General features: G+C 49.8%; 1 protein-coding gene across 8 annotated transcripts in view; it reads left to right on the top strand.

Annotated features, from left to right (window-relative positions):
- Positions 1-18,183, top strand: part of ntng2a (netrin g2a) — a 118,673-nt gene that overhangs the window by 56,841 nt on the left and 43,649 nt on the right. For all 8 annotated transcript variants that reach the window (XM_072488605.1, XM_072488598.1, XM_072488599.1 and 5 more), the window contains one exon: positions 16,559-16,731. In XM_072488605.1, the coding sequence (XP_072344706.1) occupies positions 16,559-16,731 (173 nt within the window). The remainder of the gene's footprint in view (positions 1-16,558; positions 16,732-18,183) is intronic.

The raw sequence follows: 18,183 nt of genomic DNA, 5'->3' as shown, positions 1-18,183 counted from the left end.
GCAACCAGGCATGCGCGGGATGGCGCTGGCCAACCCGCGCATGCGCGGGTGACGCCAGTTACGTGGCGCCGGCCGCGTCATGTATGCGGCGCCGCCTTTACGTGGCGACAAGGCCTGGCGCGTGTAAATGACGCGGCCCCGCTCCTAGCCCATTATCGGGACCTGAATCGGTCGGGATAGGGGCCGTTTCGCGCCGTCGTGAACCTCGACGGCGTTCACGATGGCGTGGGCACTTCAGCGCGGGAGTGGAGAATCCCGCCCATGTGCAGGGTTGTGGGGAAAAGTCATAATTCTCATTCGAAGAGCCGGTGTAGAGACGATGGGCCAAATGGCCTCCTTATACACCGTAACAATTCTGTGATTCTGTGAAGCACTGGGGGAATGTCAGAATTGTCTTTTGTGTAAAATGTTAAAGGGAGCCAAAATGTTGATGGGCGGGAATCTCCAGTTCCTATTCGCTAGCGGTGGGATTCTATACTCACGCTGCTCGTCAATGGGATTTCCCATTGAAACCACCCTACGCCACCGGGAAACCCACCAGTGAGGCTGCGCTGTTGGCAGGAAAAGTGAATCATGAGGGCCGGAGAATTCTATCCCATATTTCTATTTTGAGCAAGAACAGAACTCCTAGATTTCTGGCCAACGCTTGTCCCCAAATTAGCATCAATGAAGCAGATTATCTCACTGCTGGATGTGGGGCCTTACTGGGTGTTAAGTGGCTATTGTGTTTTCCTACATTACAATAGTGGCTACACTGGGGTCGGCACGGTGGCGCAGTGGTTAGCACTGCTGCCTCACAGCGCTGAGGACCCGGGTTCCATCCCAGCTCCGGGTCACAGTCCGTGTGGAGTTTGCACGTTCTCCCCGTGTTTGCGTGGGTTTCACCCCCACAACCCAACGATGTGCAGGTTAGGTGGATTGGCCACGCTAAATTGCCCCTTAATTGGGAAAAAAAATAATTGGGTACTCTAAATTTATATAAAAAAACAATAGTGGCTACACTGGAGTAGTACTTCATTGACTGTGAAACACTTTGGAAGCCCTGAGGGAAAGGCAGCAATTAAATGCAAATTAATTCTTTCTCTTTGTATAGAAACCCAAGTGTTATTAAAAGCAAATTAAGAGAAAGAAGAACTTAATTATGAATAACATTTGTACGCAGCAGAGGTGCCCAAAGCCACAATCGCACAGATAGTGTGCGATTCCCCAGTTTGTTGCAGACAGACCCCCAATCCTCTGTTTCAAACTCTTTGACCAAATAAAACCAAAAACTGCATTGGAATCAATCGAACAGAGACCGGGGGTTGCCAGGGGGTGGGCTGTGGGGTTGCGGTGGTGGGTTGGATTTGCGCATAGCCGGCGCCATGTTGAACGGTGCAACTGGTGCATGTCGTCAGCCGTGCCCAGCCCAGAACTTGCCCATACTCCGGCCATTTTTGGCATGGTCCGCAGGAGTTCCACGCGGCACCGGGGCTAGTCCCTCACCGGTACCAGAATTAGTGAGGGTTCTGCGCAGTCCACACATGCTCCACTGGCATTAACACTTAGTCTCCCAAACAGAGAATCCAGCCCTATGTATTTTGTCTTTTGGGGGCGGAGTATCGTGGGTGGGCCAGCCGATGACGCGCCAATGCGCTGAAACTGCGCAAGGTGCGCGCCACAGTGACGCTGGTTTGGAGGGGGCAGAGCATGGCGGACTGGCGTCAAACCGGCACTGGCCCCGATTCCTGTGTCGGAATCCGTTCTCCGCCCTATTTGGGGCGGTAAGTGATCTTTGTGCATCATCAGAGCCCTGGAAATAGGCCCACGTTTCCAAATGCAATCATGGAATCCCGTCAGTGCAGTAGGAGGGCATTTGGCCCATCAAGTCTGCACTGACCCTGCCTAGGCCCACTCCCCCGCAACCCCACCTAACTTGTACATCTTTGGACTGTGGGAGAAAACTGGAGCTCCCGGAGGAAACCCACGTAGACACATGGAGAACGTGCAAACTGCACACAGTCACCGAAGGTGGGAATCGAACCCGGGTCCCTGGTGCTGTGAGGCAGCGGTGCTAACCACTGTGCCACCGTGCTGTGCCTCTGAGTAATATCATTGTGTGAGTTGGTTCATTTCAACCTTGGACATAGGTTGAACATTTGCTGTATTGCCAGCACTACTACCCAGGATAGAACAGCAATTTTAGACGCATTTACAACAGGAGTTTCTTTCTCTGCTCCTTCGCCCCTCCTTTTTTTAAATTCGTTCATGGGATGTGGGCATTGCTGGCTGGGCCAGCATTTATTGCCCATCCCTGAGGGCATTTAAGAGCCAACCACATTGAATCTGCAGTCACATGTAGGCCAGACCAGGTAAGGACGACAGATTTCCTTCCCTAAAGGACATTAGTGAACCAGATGGGTTTTTATACCAAGTGACAATGGTTTCATGGTCATCTTTAGACTTTAATTCCAGATTTATTTTTTATTGAATTTGAATTTCACTATCTGCCATGGCGGCATTCGAACCCGGGTCTCCAGAGCAAGACTCTGGACTTCTGGATTACTTTTCCAGCGACAATGCCACTATGCCACCGTCTCCCCTCTTTCTGTCCCCTGTCTGGGACTGTTCTCTGGGGATCTCTCCCTGTCCCCTCTCCCTGTCTCCTCTCCCTGTCCCCTGCCTCGGACACTTATTTTCAATGGAATCCTGCTCTCGGCCACATGATTTGCGTTTTCGATCAATTTTTCTTCACGCACAGGCGCACTGAGCCTTACAAACTTAAAAATTAAGAACTGAGTATGTGGAGCCCACTCCCAGTCGGCAAGTGCATGGAAAGTCTGACGTCTGCCGAGACTCAGCATTCCCGATTCCAACCCTCAACTCCAAAGGTACGTTTGGCTTTCATACAATCGCTACGCAGTCAAAATCCTGGGACTCTGTGTCTCACAGCACTGCGGGGGTACCTTTACCACAAGGACTGCAGTGGTTTAAGAAGAAGATCCACATCAGCTTCTCAAGAGCAACTAAGGATGGGCGATAAACACCAACCTTGCCAGGGATGCCCGTGTCCCGAGCATGAATATTAAAGAGAGATTAGTCGAACACAAAAAAGTCAGGTTTCAGAACATAGGCCAATGGAAGCACTGATAAGTGCCACACTCTGGTAGCATATTACCATGGGAGCTAGCTCCAACAGACTTAGGAATGGAGACAGGATCAGAAAAGTGATTATTCTGCCTCTAAAAATTTGAAACATTGTCCAAAAGTATGAAATATATCTGCTGCGCCAGACGCCCATCTATTCTGGTACAATATTGGAACCAACGTGGTGGATAACTGTGAATGATTTTTGCAGAAATATAGTTTGATGTTAACGCTGTTCAATGTGGGAGAACAGCAGCTCGGAGCGCTGTCTGATCAATGGGTGGACTCCCTTCCCGATTCAACAGAAAATAACACGTGCTAAATTGTTTGCTGCAGCAGTGCGTCTCTATAGGTTGGAGAACTCACACCCTGTGCCCTGCTGTGTGCCCTTAGAAATCAATTAATAACCAATATTCATGTAACCAAAGCCTCAGACTGCATTAATAGACTCTGCGTAAAAGGAGCAAATGCACAGATCTGTCACATCAACAGCAAACAGGCTCTTCCTAATGGAGTATCTGAGGACTATCAGCTGCCAAGGTTTGTTTTACATAAAGGCAAAAGAAAAAAAATCAAGGACAAGTAAGGAGCCTTCAGGCTGTTGAGGCCCATTCTTCCCGTAACTCACCCAGCTGAGCACCATCAGGTGAATTTTGATGTCCTTTAACATGGTTCTATTACACTATTTGGCAGCTCAGGGCAAACACTTATCACCCTTTGAGTAAAAACAATTGATCGAAGATCTGTTTTAAATTAATTTTCCACTCGGGTTGTTTCGAAGTGAGATCTTTCCATAAAAGCTGCAACTGTACAGCCGTGCTTTTTATGAAATAATCTCCAAATCTATTTTAAACATGCTCCGTTATGTCCTGATTTGTATTCTGTCTGCTCTAGGGTTTAAAATCTGACACTGTCTAATCTTAGACTGGAATTTAAGCTCTTGGTGAATTGCATTACCAACTCCAACACGACCGACCAGGGACAAAAGTTAAATTCACAGATAACCAACAACATAGCACGTCACACTGAGTATCAGCCCAGTTTTTAAAAATAAATTTAGAGTACCCAATTATTTTTTTCCAATTAAGGAGCAATTTAGCGTTACCAATCCACCTAGCCTGCACATCTTTGGGTTATGGGCGTGAGACCCACGCAAACACGGGGAGAATATGCAAACTGCACACGGACAGAGTGTTAGTCCAGTTGGATACATTCTCGCTTCGGAGTCAAAATGTTGTAGGCTTGGTCCGCACTGCAGGATTTAAGTACATCATCTAGATCCTAGGCTGATGAGCCAGTGCAGCATTGAGACGCTCATTGAGGTTAAGATATTAATCGCAAGCCATTGCCTGCCTGTTACCCTGGTTCAAACAGGTTTTTAAATTCTTTCATAGGATACAGGCATCGCCGAAGGCCAGCATTTGGTGCCCATCTCCAATTGTTCTTGCTGAGTGGTTTCGAGGCAATTTCTTTTTTTTTAAATACGTTTATTAAAAAGTTTTCATACAGTCAAGAAAAACCAGACCACGCAAAAAAAGAGAAAAATACACAACACCTAATTGACTTAAATACAAAACTAACCTAAACCCACTAACAACTGACGGTGACGAACTCCATAAAAAAGGAAATGGTTGCCATCTTAGGTAGAACCTCTCTACCTACCGATACCCTCCCCTTGATGGTGAACTTGACTTTCTCCAAATGCAGGAATAATATTAAGTCACCCAGCCAAACAGAGGCAGTGGGTAGAGCGGGAGACAACCAACCAAGCAATATCCACATGGAGTACCTGTACGTTTGGGGCAGGACCGGGACATATATTCACCGGCCCGAGGGAACAGTGATCACACCTTTCCTCAACACTCAGGAAGAACCCGCTCAACCTTTCAACTCCAGACTTATACATTGAATTCCTGTGCCCGTGTCCCCAGAGCATTAGCCTGGGATCTGGATTTATCGCCCAATGATATTACCACAAAGCCACTGCCTCTCCCCACGTGGTCAGAGGCCCCTGAATGTAGAATACCTCTGTCAACGCTTATCTCGTGTTTCCATGAAAGAGTTAGTTACTGGGGATGGATTTCACCTCATCCACTACAGCTGATTAGTCATAGAGTTATAGGGGTCTACAGCACAGAAAAGGCCCTCCGGCCCATCCTGTCTGCGCCAGTCAAAAACAATCACCTAACTATTCTAATCCCATTTTCCAGCACTTGGCCCATAGCCTTGTACACCTTGGCATTGCGAGTGCACATCTAACTACTTCTTCAATATTATGAGGGTCTCTGCCTACACCACCCTTTCAGTCAGTGAGTTCCAGACCCTCAGCAGCCTCTGGGTGAAAATGTTTTTCCTTACATCCCCTCTAAACTTCCTGCCCCTTACCTTAAATCTGTGCCCCCTGGTCATTGACCCCTCCACCTAGGGGGAAAGAGTCTACCTGTCTACTCTATCTATGTCCCTCATAATTTTCTACATCTCAATCATGACCCTCCTCAGTCTCCTCTGCTCCAGGAAAAACAAACCTAGTCGATCCAGTCTCTCTTCATAACTAAAACTCTCCAGCCCAGGCTGATAAGTCTCCTCTGAACCCTATCCAGCGCTATCACATCCCTCTGATAATATGGATTCCAGACCTGCACACAAGACTCTAGCTGTGGCCTAACCAATATTTTATACAGTTCCAGCATAACCTCCCTGCTCTTAAACTCTATGCCTCGGCTCATAAAGGCAAGAATACCATATGCCTTCTTAACCATTTTATCCACCTGCCCTGCTGCTTTAAGGGACGGCGTACATCAGTGTTCTTCAAACTTTTTTCCGGGGACCCATTTTTACCAACCGGCCAACCTTCGGGACCCAACCCGGCCGATCTGCGTGACCCACCATTTTCTCTTACCTGGGCCGGGATTCTCCCCTACCCGGCAGGGCGGGGGAATCCGGCATAATGGAGGCGGGAACCACTCCGGCGTTGGGCCGCCCCAATGGTGCAGAATTCTCCGCACCTTTAGGGGCCAAGCCCTCACCTTGAGGGGCTAGGCCCACGCCGGAGTGATTTCTGCCACGCCAGCCGGCGCCGAAAGGACAACGCCGGGCGACGCATGCGCGGGAGTGTCAGCGGGCGCTCACGGCATCCCCGCGCATGCTCTCCCGCCTCCGCCATAGTGGAGACCATGGCGAAGGCGGAAGAAAAAGAGTGCCCCCACGGCACAGGCCCGCCCGCCGGTCGGTGGGCCCCAATCGGGGGCCAGGCCACCGTGGTGGCACCCCCCGGGGCCAGATCGCCCCACGCCCCTCCCAGGACCCCGGAGCCCGCCCCCGCCCTCTGCCCCCGCTGGTAAGGTAGGTGGTTCAATCCACGCCGGCTGGCGAGGGTTGACAGCGGCGGGCCTTCGGCCCATCGCGGGCCGGGGGGAGCCCGCCGACCGGCGCGGCGCGATTCCCGCCCCCGCCGAATCTCTGGTGCCAGAGAATTCGGGACCCGGCGGGGGCGAGATTCACGCCAGCCCCCGGCGATTCTCCGACCTGACGGGGGGTCGCAGAATCGCGCCCCTGGTTTGCTGCTGACGAAAATGGAGGAAATGGTTTTGGGTCCCTTTGGCCCTCGTACACGCTCCTCCAATGGAACCTGTTGGATGAAGGTGAAGCATTCTGGTGTCAGAAAGTATGGAGTCTCCAACTGTCCAAAGTTCTGCATTTTTTTCCTGTAAAGGTTTATGAAATAAACCCCCCCCCGAACTTGTAAAAAAAAATAATAAAATGAGTGAAATAAATGAAAAAAATGAATAAAACCCCCCTGAACTTGTAAAAAAAATAAAATGAATAAAATAAATGAAAAAAATAAAAATTAAATGAATAAAATAAATGAATAAAAACCACTACAGAACTTGGAAAACAAAAAGCTGCAACCGGTCATCGTGCGCACATGCACAATGCGGCCAAATGTTTTTTTAAAAAACATGTTCGCGGGCGCTTGCAGCCCGCGTTATGAAAAGCCGGCTGCTGCGCAGGGATTTGTGCGATCGGGAGCGCCGCAGACAACGGCTCCGCGACCCTCCCGACACCCGGCCGCGACCCACCCGCGGGTCGTGCCCCTGACTTTGAAGAACACTGGTGTACATGCACAACAAAGGTTCCTCTGATCCTTGGTGCCTCCCAGGGTCCTTTGATGAATTGATTTGATTTGATTTATTGCCACACGTGCTGAAGTACAGTGAAAGGAAACGGGAGTACAGTAGAGGACTGAGCACACATCCTTGTGAGGCCTTGGTGGTGAAGATGCTGTTACCTATCCTGACAGATTGCGGTCTGTTGGTGAGGAAGTCAAGGATCCAACTGCACAGGGAGGGGTCACGTCCAAAATTTCAGAGTTTGGTTATTAGTTTTGCCGGTATAATGGTGTTGAAGGCGGAGCTGTAGTCGAAGAATAGCAGTCTGACGTAGGTGTCCTTGTTGTCAAAGTGTTTGAGTGTTGAATGTAGGGCCAGAGAGATAGCATCTGCTGTGGACCAGTTGCGGCGATAGATGAACTGCAGTGGATTGAGAACGCCTGGGTGGCTGCCGTTGATTCGTCTCAAGACTAGCCGCTCAAAGCATTTCATGATGACAGATGTCAGGGCCACCAGTCGGTAGTCGTTGTTGAAGTAGTGAGGTGTTGAAGATGTCTGTGAATACACTCGCCAGCTGGTCTGCTCAGGCTCTGAGTGCTCGCTCAGGGACTCCGTTGGGGCCCCTCGCTTTCTGCAGGTTCACTTTCAAGAAGGAAGCTCTTACCTCTGAGGCTGTAATAGTGGGTATGGGTGGGTCCAGGGCTGTTGGGGCGGGTGGCACTGATGGATTGGCTGACTGTTCAAAGCGAGCATAGAACCCATTCAGTTCATCGGGGAGGGATGCTCCAGCACCGGAGATTCTGCCTGGACTTGCTGTACAGCTCGTAACCCCGTGTAAGCCCTGCCATAGATGTTGTGGGTTTGTGTTTTTGGCCTGGGACTCTAGTTTGACCCGGTATTGTCTTTTAGCGTCCCTGATGGCTTTACATGCGTCGTACATGTATTTCTTATCCCAATAAGGATCGTCAGACTTGAACGCCTCAGTCTGGGACTTTAGCAGGGAGTGAACCCTCCGGCTAAGCCAGGGATTACGATTGGGAAACACCCGTATTGTCTTCTTTGGTACACAGTCATCGACACACTTACTGATGAAGTCTGTGACGGTGGTTGCGTACTCGTCCAGGTTAGCTGCCGTGGCCTTGGATATGGACCAGTCCTTAGACTCCAAGCAATCGTGGAGGATATCCTCTGATGCCTCGGACCAGCACTGCATGTTTTTCTTGATTGACTCAGCACGCTTGAGTTGCTGTTTGTAAGCCGTCCTTTGACTTGCCTGAGGCCTTCGTGTGGTCCATCAGGTGGCTCGAGAAGCCTTCGGATGGCGCAATCTGGTGTGGCCGGAGTGAGCCATTACTCGGTGAAGCAAAGCCAGTTCCTCACTTCTCTCTGGGAGCTAAGCCGAGCGTTGAGGTCCAGCTCGTTCTCAATCGCTTGAACATTCGCCAGGAGTACGCTGGGGAGAGGAGTCTTGAAGCCGCGTAATTTAAGTCTCACCTTCAAACCCACGTGTTTTCCCCGCTTCCTGGGTCAGCGGCTGCTCTTGGGTGGGAGGGCTGGATTTCCATAAGGTAAGTGGTTACGTTCAGTGGGGTCGTGGATGATGGTGGCAGTGTCAGGCTCACTGGAGGGGTTGTACGTGGGGCGGCGAGGTGGGGGTCACCTTCCGATGTGGTCGGGGCCCCCAGTGGAGTTCCTGACACCCCGGGGCTGGCGAGGGCATTTCAGCTTCGCTGGCGAGGGTACGCGCCCCCCCCCCCACCCCCACCCCTTGCCCTTTATCATGTATTCCCTTGCCTTGTTTGTCCTGCCCAAGTGCATCACCTCATGCTTAACCGATTGAATTCCATTTGCCACTGATCAGCCCATCTGAACAGCCCATCTATACCCTCCTGTAATCTAAGGCTATCCTCACTATTTACAACCCCACCAATTTTCGTATCGTCCGCAAACTTACTGATCAACCCTCCCTACATTCAAGTGTAAATCATTTATATAAACCACAAACAGCAAGATCGCGAGCACTGATCCCTGCGGGACCCTTCGGACACCGACTTCCAATCAGAAAAATAACCCTCGACCATCACTCTCTGATTCCTAGTCAGAGGATAATGATTGGGCTGAAGACTATATGTGTTGGTACACTGTACATTCATGAGCTATGAATGAGAAAGGACTGTCAGAGTTTGGAAGTCAGCATCCTTACCCTTATTCAGAGGAATCCTACGGTTCACTAAATCTCAACTGGTGAGGTTTGAACCTCGCTTGCGAGATTCCGCGCCCCCTTCTGCCACAGTGTCTCCTTTGCTGGTGAGGTTGGGAGGCACAAGAGGCGGACCTCGTGGAGGCAGATTAATCCATGTGGAATAACAGAAACTTTCCTGTTCCTCTACCGTTTGGAGGCACAATCCCACCAACTCAGTATAATGTCACCATGGAACCCCTGTTGTGCACAAAACACGGGACCGGTCGCCAGACACATTCTCGACAAAAGTGATCAATCACCACAGCAACAGAGTGGCTGCAGGGATTGATCAAGAAGAAAACAGATGGCATCTTGATTCAAAAGATCCAACGCTCCCAGGAGATGCCAAATGGTGCCATTCTAATTGCGTAGATGGGAAAATGGCTGGCTTATGTAAATAGGCAGCAAGCGTGGCTCAGGTGCTGAATTTGAATATCTTGTGAGGTATGTTTCCATAAAAAGAACTTGAAAAGAACAATCTGTTTGCACTTTGTGTCAACTAATTTGGTGTCTGTGAGGCAGTTTTTGCTTAATTGGGAATATTAGTGTGCCAGATGTGCACATTACAACTTTGCAAACTTCGTGCGTATTTTGCTGGCATCGGAACGTGCCCAGATTGGAGTTGGCATTTTTAAAAAAAATTTCCATTCATGGCTTAAGGTTGCTGACTTGCACCGGGTTTAGATGCCTCGAGATTTCAGAAGCTCAGCCAACTGGCCATTTTTCATCCGTGAGTCTATTCTAGACAGGGGAATCGTGGCAGGCTATTTAACTGTGAGAGCCTTCACAGCCGGGCCTGATCTGGCCCTGAGCTAATTTCTGCACTCTCCAGGCTGAGTTTAATGATTAGCACAGGGATGCTGAGATCTGCTGTAGTATTCCAGCTACAAACCAGGTTAGCTTCGGCTAAGTTAACGCTGACTAGAGTTCAAACTGGAGTAGGGGGGATCTGCCTGGAACGTACAGCTCAGTACCGCATTTGACCCTGGATTCACCAGGCAACTGGAAAGAATAGTTACAAACGTGATATTTACTGTAGTGTTCACGTCCATCAGTGGTGTCGAGAAATTATGATGGGGGGGGGGTAAGTTCTTTCTGCTGATAATTGGGAGCCAGAGACCATCAGCAAAAGAACAAGGGCAGTGGCTGGGAGAAAATGATTTTCTGCAAAGTGTTATTAGGATGTGGAGCACCCGGTCTGGCAGAAGAGCATGGAATGGGAATAAGTGGGGCTTTCAACGAGCTCAACGGACCAAATTGCCTCTTTCTAGCCTGGAAATGTCTAGGATTCTAAATGTATAATTATGTTGATAGCAACAGCACCAAGTAGATTGGACTAATTCACGGGCAGGATTTTCCCTCCAGGACTCTGGACCCCACTGTCGGGCTGTAATAGGGAAACAGTTGCTCGATATGACTCCAGAGCAACAATGTAGTGGCTAGAGGGCAGGTTCGCTGTCCAATTGAGGACAACGGGCAGGGTCTTCAAGCTGGGGGGCCGATCAGAGGCCTTACAGCTTGAAAGCGCCAGCAGGACGCCCTGGCAGGTAAATGAGGGAGGGAGTGCTTCAAAATGGAGGTGCCCCTCTCTCCAGCTTCTTAGAAGTTTCAATTTTTAAAAAAGGGTATTGCAGGCAGACCTGAAAGGGGTTGAGGACCCCTCTCCTGTAAGGCCTACACTGCTGCGGCACCAAGGCAGGCAGGGAGGGCCACTACAAGCTGAGGGGAGGCCATCTTCAGGCACGTACACTGCTCTCCCTGCCTGTAGGAACCCGGAAGTCTATTGGAAAATCAAACCAATTGGCTGTCCTCAAGTGGCCAAATAGCCCGGGGTCAGGCAGCATCTGGGGAACCAGCAGACTGACTGGTTGGGGTTATTTTCGATCTTCTCCCTGCCTCTGATGCCCCCATGGGCCATAGGAAGCAAGCCGCTAAGATCCGGCTGACAGGGTACATCAAACATTTTAGCTCAACCTCTTCCTCACTCTTCTGGTCTATTCAAATTCTTTGTGCACAACAGCAGGAGCTGTGTAATCCAAATTGTTCACATTGCTCAACCTGACGATGGATATTTACTATCCAGAAGAACATCTACCATTCCTAAGGAAGGTGGCTCCTGCTGTCAATTGCTCTTTGTGTGTGTGTGTGTGGGGGGGGGGGGGGGGGGGGTTGATTCCAAGAGATTGCACTGCATGTGGAGCCTCACCTGCTGGGAGGACATATTGGGAAATGGGCCACACAATGGCCCACCTCACAACAACGTACTCTCCAGACTGGTTGTAAAGGCCTGCTGTATTTTCATAGGACATTCCTGCAGATGCGTAACTAGAAATGGAATCTTAATTGCTGGAGGACTGGGATGGGTGACTAATCATGTCCTTTTGCAAACTGGAGAACAGAATGTCTGCAGGAACGTATCAATATTTCTGGGAAGAGGGATCCCCAACAACCACAGGAGGACGGCCTGGGCCGACTGGTTGAGTGAGGCAGGTCAGCCGTTTACTTTATGCTGCATCAAGTCATAGGTGAGACAGAATTTCCTCCAACTATTCATGGGAATTGTCAAAACCAGTGTTTTCTGACTCCATTCCACTTACTCCATCTATAAGATATTTGGGTTTTCACACCAGATATTCTACTTGGATTCTGGATCAAGAACCGCCTGAAATCTGGAGAGGTTCCTTTATCTACCCAATGCCATAGGCAGGGCGGGTAATTGTCTCGATGGGTCACATGGACAGTTTGGGCAATAAATGGATCTTTCAATATAAAAGCTTACTTAACAATTTATAATAGAATGTTGATGGGAAAACTTTTTAATATAATAAATACAAAATCAAATATATAAAAACCAAGGAAAAATGGGCAGAATTCTCCCATTTTGAGCCTACGTGTGGTGGTGGGCTGCTCTGTTTCTCCGACCAGAATAACGGGATCCTACGGCAGATTCACTTGGAAGCTCATTAATTATCCACAGGCGAGTTCCCCTCCCACTCTCCTGTGAGCTGGCAGCTGATTTGACCGCCCTCCCTCAGCTGTCAGGTTCAAAGGTCGTGGCGTCATGTTTAAACACCAGTCCAGCTCAGTCGTATCGCCCTCTCCAGCCCACCTGTCTTCACCTGACCGGGCAGGGTGTGAGCAACCCAGAGGGAAGAGGCGAGTAGCCTCAAGAAAAATCTGTTTCTCAATTCAATGACTCAATTCAACAACCTTCCCCCGGACCCCATCAGCTGTGACACACCCATGCCCCACTTGGACCTCGACCCACCACATTTTGAGACTTCGTCCATCCCCTTCCAATAAGCAGTGTGGTGTCCATTTGACCCCCCCCGCATCTTGTTTGTGAGCTTTTAATGGAGCCTGTTGGGGTCCAGCTTCCCTCCCCTCGTCTTCCCTCTGCCTTCATTGTCGGTCTTCTTCAACCACCCCCTAGCCCTCCTGCTTGCCACCCTGAGCCCTCACCCTACACCCTCCCCTCCCCCACCCCCACCTTGCACAGCCCTCCTTCCATATTTCCCTCCCATGTTTTTTTTTTCTCTTTAAAATTTAGAGCACCCAATTAATTTTTTCCAATTAAGGGGCAATTTTAGCGTGGCCAATCCACCTAACCTGCCCATCTTTGGGTTGTGGGGGCGAAACCCACGCAAACACTGGGAGAATGTGCAAACTCCACACGGACAGTGACCCAGAGCCGGGATCAAACCTGGGACCTCGGTGCCGTGAGGCAGCAGTGCTAACCGCTGTGCCACCATGCTGCCCTGTCCCCCCCCCACCCCGTCTTAATCAGGCCACCCTCCCACCCACCCCCTCCTCACCTCAATATCCACCCCTTGGTCGATTTGAGACCTTTGCTGTGGTGGCTGTATGAGCCCCACTACACAGTGCTGTCCAGATAGACACTGGTGTGTGGGATCAGGGAGAAGGAGACCCCTGTATTCCCCAACCTCCGACACTGTACGGAACAGAGACGGTGAAGCAGGAGGGTCCATGAAGACCAGCTCAGCATGGAGATGGAGGGCAGGAAGCCCCCGGCATCAGGAGCAGCGAAGCACTATGGTGGGAAGTGTTGCACTCACCTCAGAGTCTCTTGCCAGCCGAGGGCCATCTTGTGCAGGTCACTCTGCAGCAATCGAGTTTGACAGTCAATGTGATTTCCTGCTGACATGACACAAGATTGTACAGTCTGACAGGACACAGGTGAACAGCTGTTTTAATGAAAATTCACGAGATTCAAATGGCGTTAACGCCACCAGCCAGCGAGATGACTGACCCTCCATTAACCCTCCACTGGGGGAATTGCAACATCATTTTTGACCGGTGGGTTTCTGACTTTATGACTCCAACCCACCCGCCTCGCACCAAACCCACCCCAGGAGACTGAAAAAACGAAACCCTATCCCCACTTTGTCCTCCAACATAACTAGCATTCAGGAAAAGTTTGCTTATTTCTTATAAGGGGAAACCGAACTGTGGAACTATTTAAAGAATAGGAGGGGAGGAGATTTCCTGATTCAAACCAACACTAGATCACATTATGTAGTCATTTCTCTCACTGCTGTTTGTGGCAAGCTGCTGAGAAAATTGGCTGCTCTGTTTGCCTCCAATGACTGATCTTGTTTCAGAGTTTCATTGGTTGCAAAGTATTTTTGGATAGCCTGAAGGTGCCATGTAAACATCCAGTTCCAGGTTTGGCCACTAGGTGGTATAATTGAAGAGGGGCTGAAGGTTTACAGCACACGAGCAGTGAAGCTCAGTGTAAGCTCAAGGAACTAATTGCACCTTATCTTTCAACTAAGCCCCCTACAGTCTTCTGGACCCTACATCGAGTTCAACACATTTGAGATCATAACCTCTGCAGTACGGCGGCACAGTGGTTAGCACTGCTGCCTCACAGGGCCAGGGATCTGGGATTGATTCCGACCTCGAGTGATTGTCTGTGTGGAGTTTTCACGTTCTCCCCGTGTCTGCGTGGGTTTCCTCCGGGTGCTCCGGTTTCCTCCCACAGTCCAAGGATGCACAGGTTAGGTAGATTGGACATGCTAAAATTGCCCCCTAGTGTCCAAAAGGACTATGTGGGGGTTACTGGGTTACTGGGTTACAGGGAGAGGGTGTGGGCATGGGCCTAGATAAGGTGCAGGGTTGGTGCAGACTCAATGGGCCGAATGGCCTCCGTCTGCATTGTATTTAGTGATTCTGCCTCCAACTTGCTCAGTGTGATTTTCTTTTGTTTTCCTGGTCTTGTTTTTCTTTATCCTGCTTCTTGTTACATTCAGATAGAGTCCTAAAGTCTCAGAAAGAGACACATCAGCCCATCATGTCTGCGCCAGTCATCAAGCACCTATCGATTCTAATCACGTTTTGCAGCATTTGGCCCCATAATCTTGTAAGTGCTCATCTATGGTTGCAATGTAGCCATTCACAGCTGCAGTCCATACACAAAGGGAACGGAAATCTTTGTTTCATTACTATACCCATTGGCACTCTCTTTGGGTGTTGCAATCATGAAATCTTTTGTTATTTCAGCTCTCCTGCCCTCAACCCAATCACAGGCCTTCTCCCTTGTTCTTCCTGCCCCCCCCCCCCCTCCCCTTCGTTCATCAGAACTGAAGAAATATGGAAATGTTGTCAATTCATCCCAACCTGAAAGATTAACTCTGCCTCTTTCCACAGATGCTGCCTGACCTGCTGAGCATTTCCAGCATTTTCTGTTTTCATTTCAGATTTCCAGCATCCGCGGTATTTTGCTTTTGTTGAGCCTGATGACTTATTTTGCATCTCCGTTAGCCTTGGTTTCTCTCAATGCAACACCAGCAAACGTCCTAGTCTAGAACAAAGACCTAACTTTTAAAGTCCAAAAGTGCTTTACGCAATGAGGTGGAGCTGGAGTTGGGATTATTGCATAAATTCTGGAGGTTGAATTTTCTTTATTATGATTTTGACGGGACTTGAGCGTTGCTGGCTAAACCAGCATTTTTATTGACCATCCCAAATTGCTCTTGAGAAGGTGGTGGTGAGCTGCCTTCTTGAACCGTGTGGTGTAGATACACCCGCAGTGCTGTTAGGGAGGGAGTTCCTGGATTTTGATCCAGCAACAGTGAAGGAACGGCCAATGTATCTCCAAGTCAGCATGGTGTGTGCTTTGGAGGTGAACTTGCAGGCGGTGGCGTTCTCATGTATCTGCTGCCCTTGTCCTTCTAGGTGGTAGAGGTCACGGATTTGGAAGGTGCAAATGAAGCAGCCTTGGTGAGTTGCTGCGGTGCATCTTATAGATAGTGCACACAGCTGCTACTGTACATTGGTGGTGGAGGAGGTAAATGTTTAAGGTGATGGATGGGGTGCTGATTAAACAGCCTGCTTTGTCCAGGGTGGTGTCAAACTTTTTAAGTGATGTTGGAAATGCAGGTCGAGTGCATCCCATCTCAAAATCACAAATTGCTGATGTTTAAAAGGGTAATTAATTGGCTGTGAAGCACTTTGGATTGTCCGAAGTGTATGAGTCTATAACTGTAATCTCTCTCTTTCCTCTAATTAAAAAGTTGAACGGTTGCTGACTCTACAGTGGGAAACAGAGTAATGAGACTTTTATTATGAAGGAATCTGACTTTGTATGTCCCATTTGTATTGTAGGAATTTTTGGACCTGCCATTTAATGGACCATCTGGGGATCAACCTCCCCTACTTTACCTGAAGGATTGATGGTGTCTGGTGGAGGGAGCTCACTAGAAAGGGAATGGGGAGAGAAATCCGTCCAAATTGCTATTTAAATTATTTACTTTTTAAATAACTGTGCATCAATTAGAGGTTGCTGAATACCAGAATCCATCAATACAGCTGGTAGTTTAATTCTGGAAAATGGCTGATGCCTTTCAACCATGATGGCAGATGCTTTCATTTTAATTGGAGCTGCAGATCACAGAGCTGGAGTTCCCAAGGCGCGCAGGACTCCGCACATTCGGCCGTCCCAATCATTGATCAGTTCGACACAGGCTGAACTCCCGATTCCAAAGAACACTGGCGCCAGGGGATAATTGCCGTTGCACTTCTTCTCTTGTTCTGTTACACTCTCTCCTTCTCGTTCCAGGTGTAAATGCAACATGCACGCAAACAGCTGCCATTTCAAGGAAGGCAACCTGATGTGCGATTGTGAACACAACACAACAGGACAAGACTGTGGGAAGTGCAGAAAGAATTACAAAGCCAAGTCGTGGCGACCAGGCAGCTACAGTCCGTACCCAATGGGAACAGCTAATAGCTGTATGTATATTATTCCTGCAGCTTTGCCACTTCTGGAAGCTGTGATTGTGTTACAGTCTATTTCTAACCATCGGACGGTTCAAAGTCTCTTGAGCTTTCAAACCCTCTATCTCATTAAACCCTTGTAAACAGCTCACAGCTCTGGTCAAAAATCTTGAAGCCCAGGCAAAGAAGGGATGATTGTCAGTGGGAAAGAGTTTGTCATCCCTCAGAACTGGACATTTTCACCTCCTCTGGGGCCTGACATAAAATCACAGATTTGGCCAGTTCACAGCCCGCCGAAAAAAGTAGCGCAATTGGGCAAGTTTCCCTGCTCAAGCAATGAGGAGCGTTCCACAAACATGTAAAAACCAAAGAACTCTCCATTTATGCTACGCCATTTCAAAACCAGTTATAAATCTTATTATTCAGTCACATTCAGGCAGAGGAAAGCTGATTCCAGCCAGATTCCTACCTCACCGATGTGCAGACATTGTGGTCGCGATCTACCGGCTGCTCACTTTGGCGGAATATTCCGCTGCCACGCCGGAGCACGGGTTTCCTGGCGACAAGGTGTGCAGTCACCAGGAAATCCCGCTGACAACGGCGGTGGTCAGTAAATCCAGCTGACGGGCTGCCTCCGCCGCCGAAAAACACGCAGCGAGTTTGGTCGGCGAATCCCACCCTTTATTCCTACTGATTGTTTTACTAATAATTTTGTTGGGGCGGCACAGTGGTTAGCACTGCTGCCTCACAGCACCAGGGACCCTGGTTCAATTCCAGCCTTGGGTCACTGTCTGTGTAGAGTTTGCACTTTCTCCCCGTGTCTGCGTGGGTTTCCTCCGGGTGCTCCGGCTTCCTCCCACTGTCCAAAAATGTGCAGGTTAAGTGGATTGGCCTTGCTAAATTGCCCCTTAGTGTCCAAAAGGTTTGTTGGGGTTATTGGGTTTAGGTAGGGTTGGTATAGACTCTACGGGCTGAATAGCATCCTTCTGCATTGTAGAGATTCTATGATCTCTAAGTAAGAACATTGGCCGGGATTCTCCGCTACCCGGCGGAACGGGCCGTACCAGCGCCGAGGAGTGGCGTGAACCACTCCGGTGTCAAGCCGCCCGGAAGGTGTGGAATCCTCCGCACCTTCAGGGACTAGGCCAGCGGCCGCGGGGTTGGCGCCGCGCCAACCGACGCCAAAGGGCCAGTTGGCGCATGCGCGGGAGCACCAGCGTGTTCTGGCGTGATCCCAGCGCATGCGCGGGGGGGGTTCTTCTCCGCGCCGGCCATGGCAGACCGTTACAGCGGCCGGCACGGAGGGAAAGAGTGCCCCTCCCGGCACAGGCCTGCCCGCAGATCAGTGGGCCAGGCCACCGTGGGGCCCCCTCCCCGGGCCAGATACCCCCGCGCCCCCCCCCCCCCGAGGACTCCGCAGACCGCCCGCAGAGCCAGGTCCCGCCGGTAAGGACCTTGTTTGATTTC

Source organism: Scyliorhinus torazame, chromosome 22 (genome assembly GCF_047496885.1).
Source record: "Scyliorhinus torazame isolate Kashiwa2021f chromosome 22, sScyTor2.1, whole genome shotgun sequence".
Lineage (NCBI taxonomy): Eukaryota > Metazoa > Chordata > Chondrichthyes > Carcharhiniformes > Scyliorhinidae > Scyliorhinus > Scyliorhinus torazame.
This window is presented reverse-complemented; position numbering and strand designations above follow the sequence as displayed.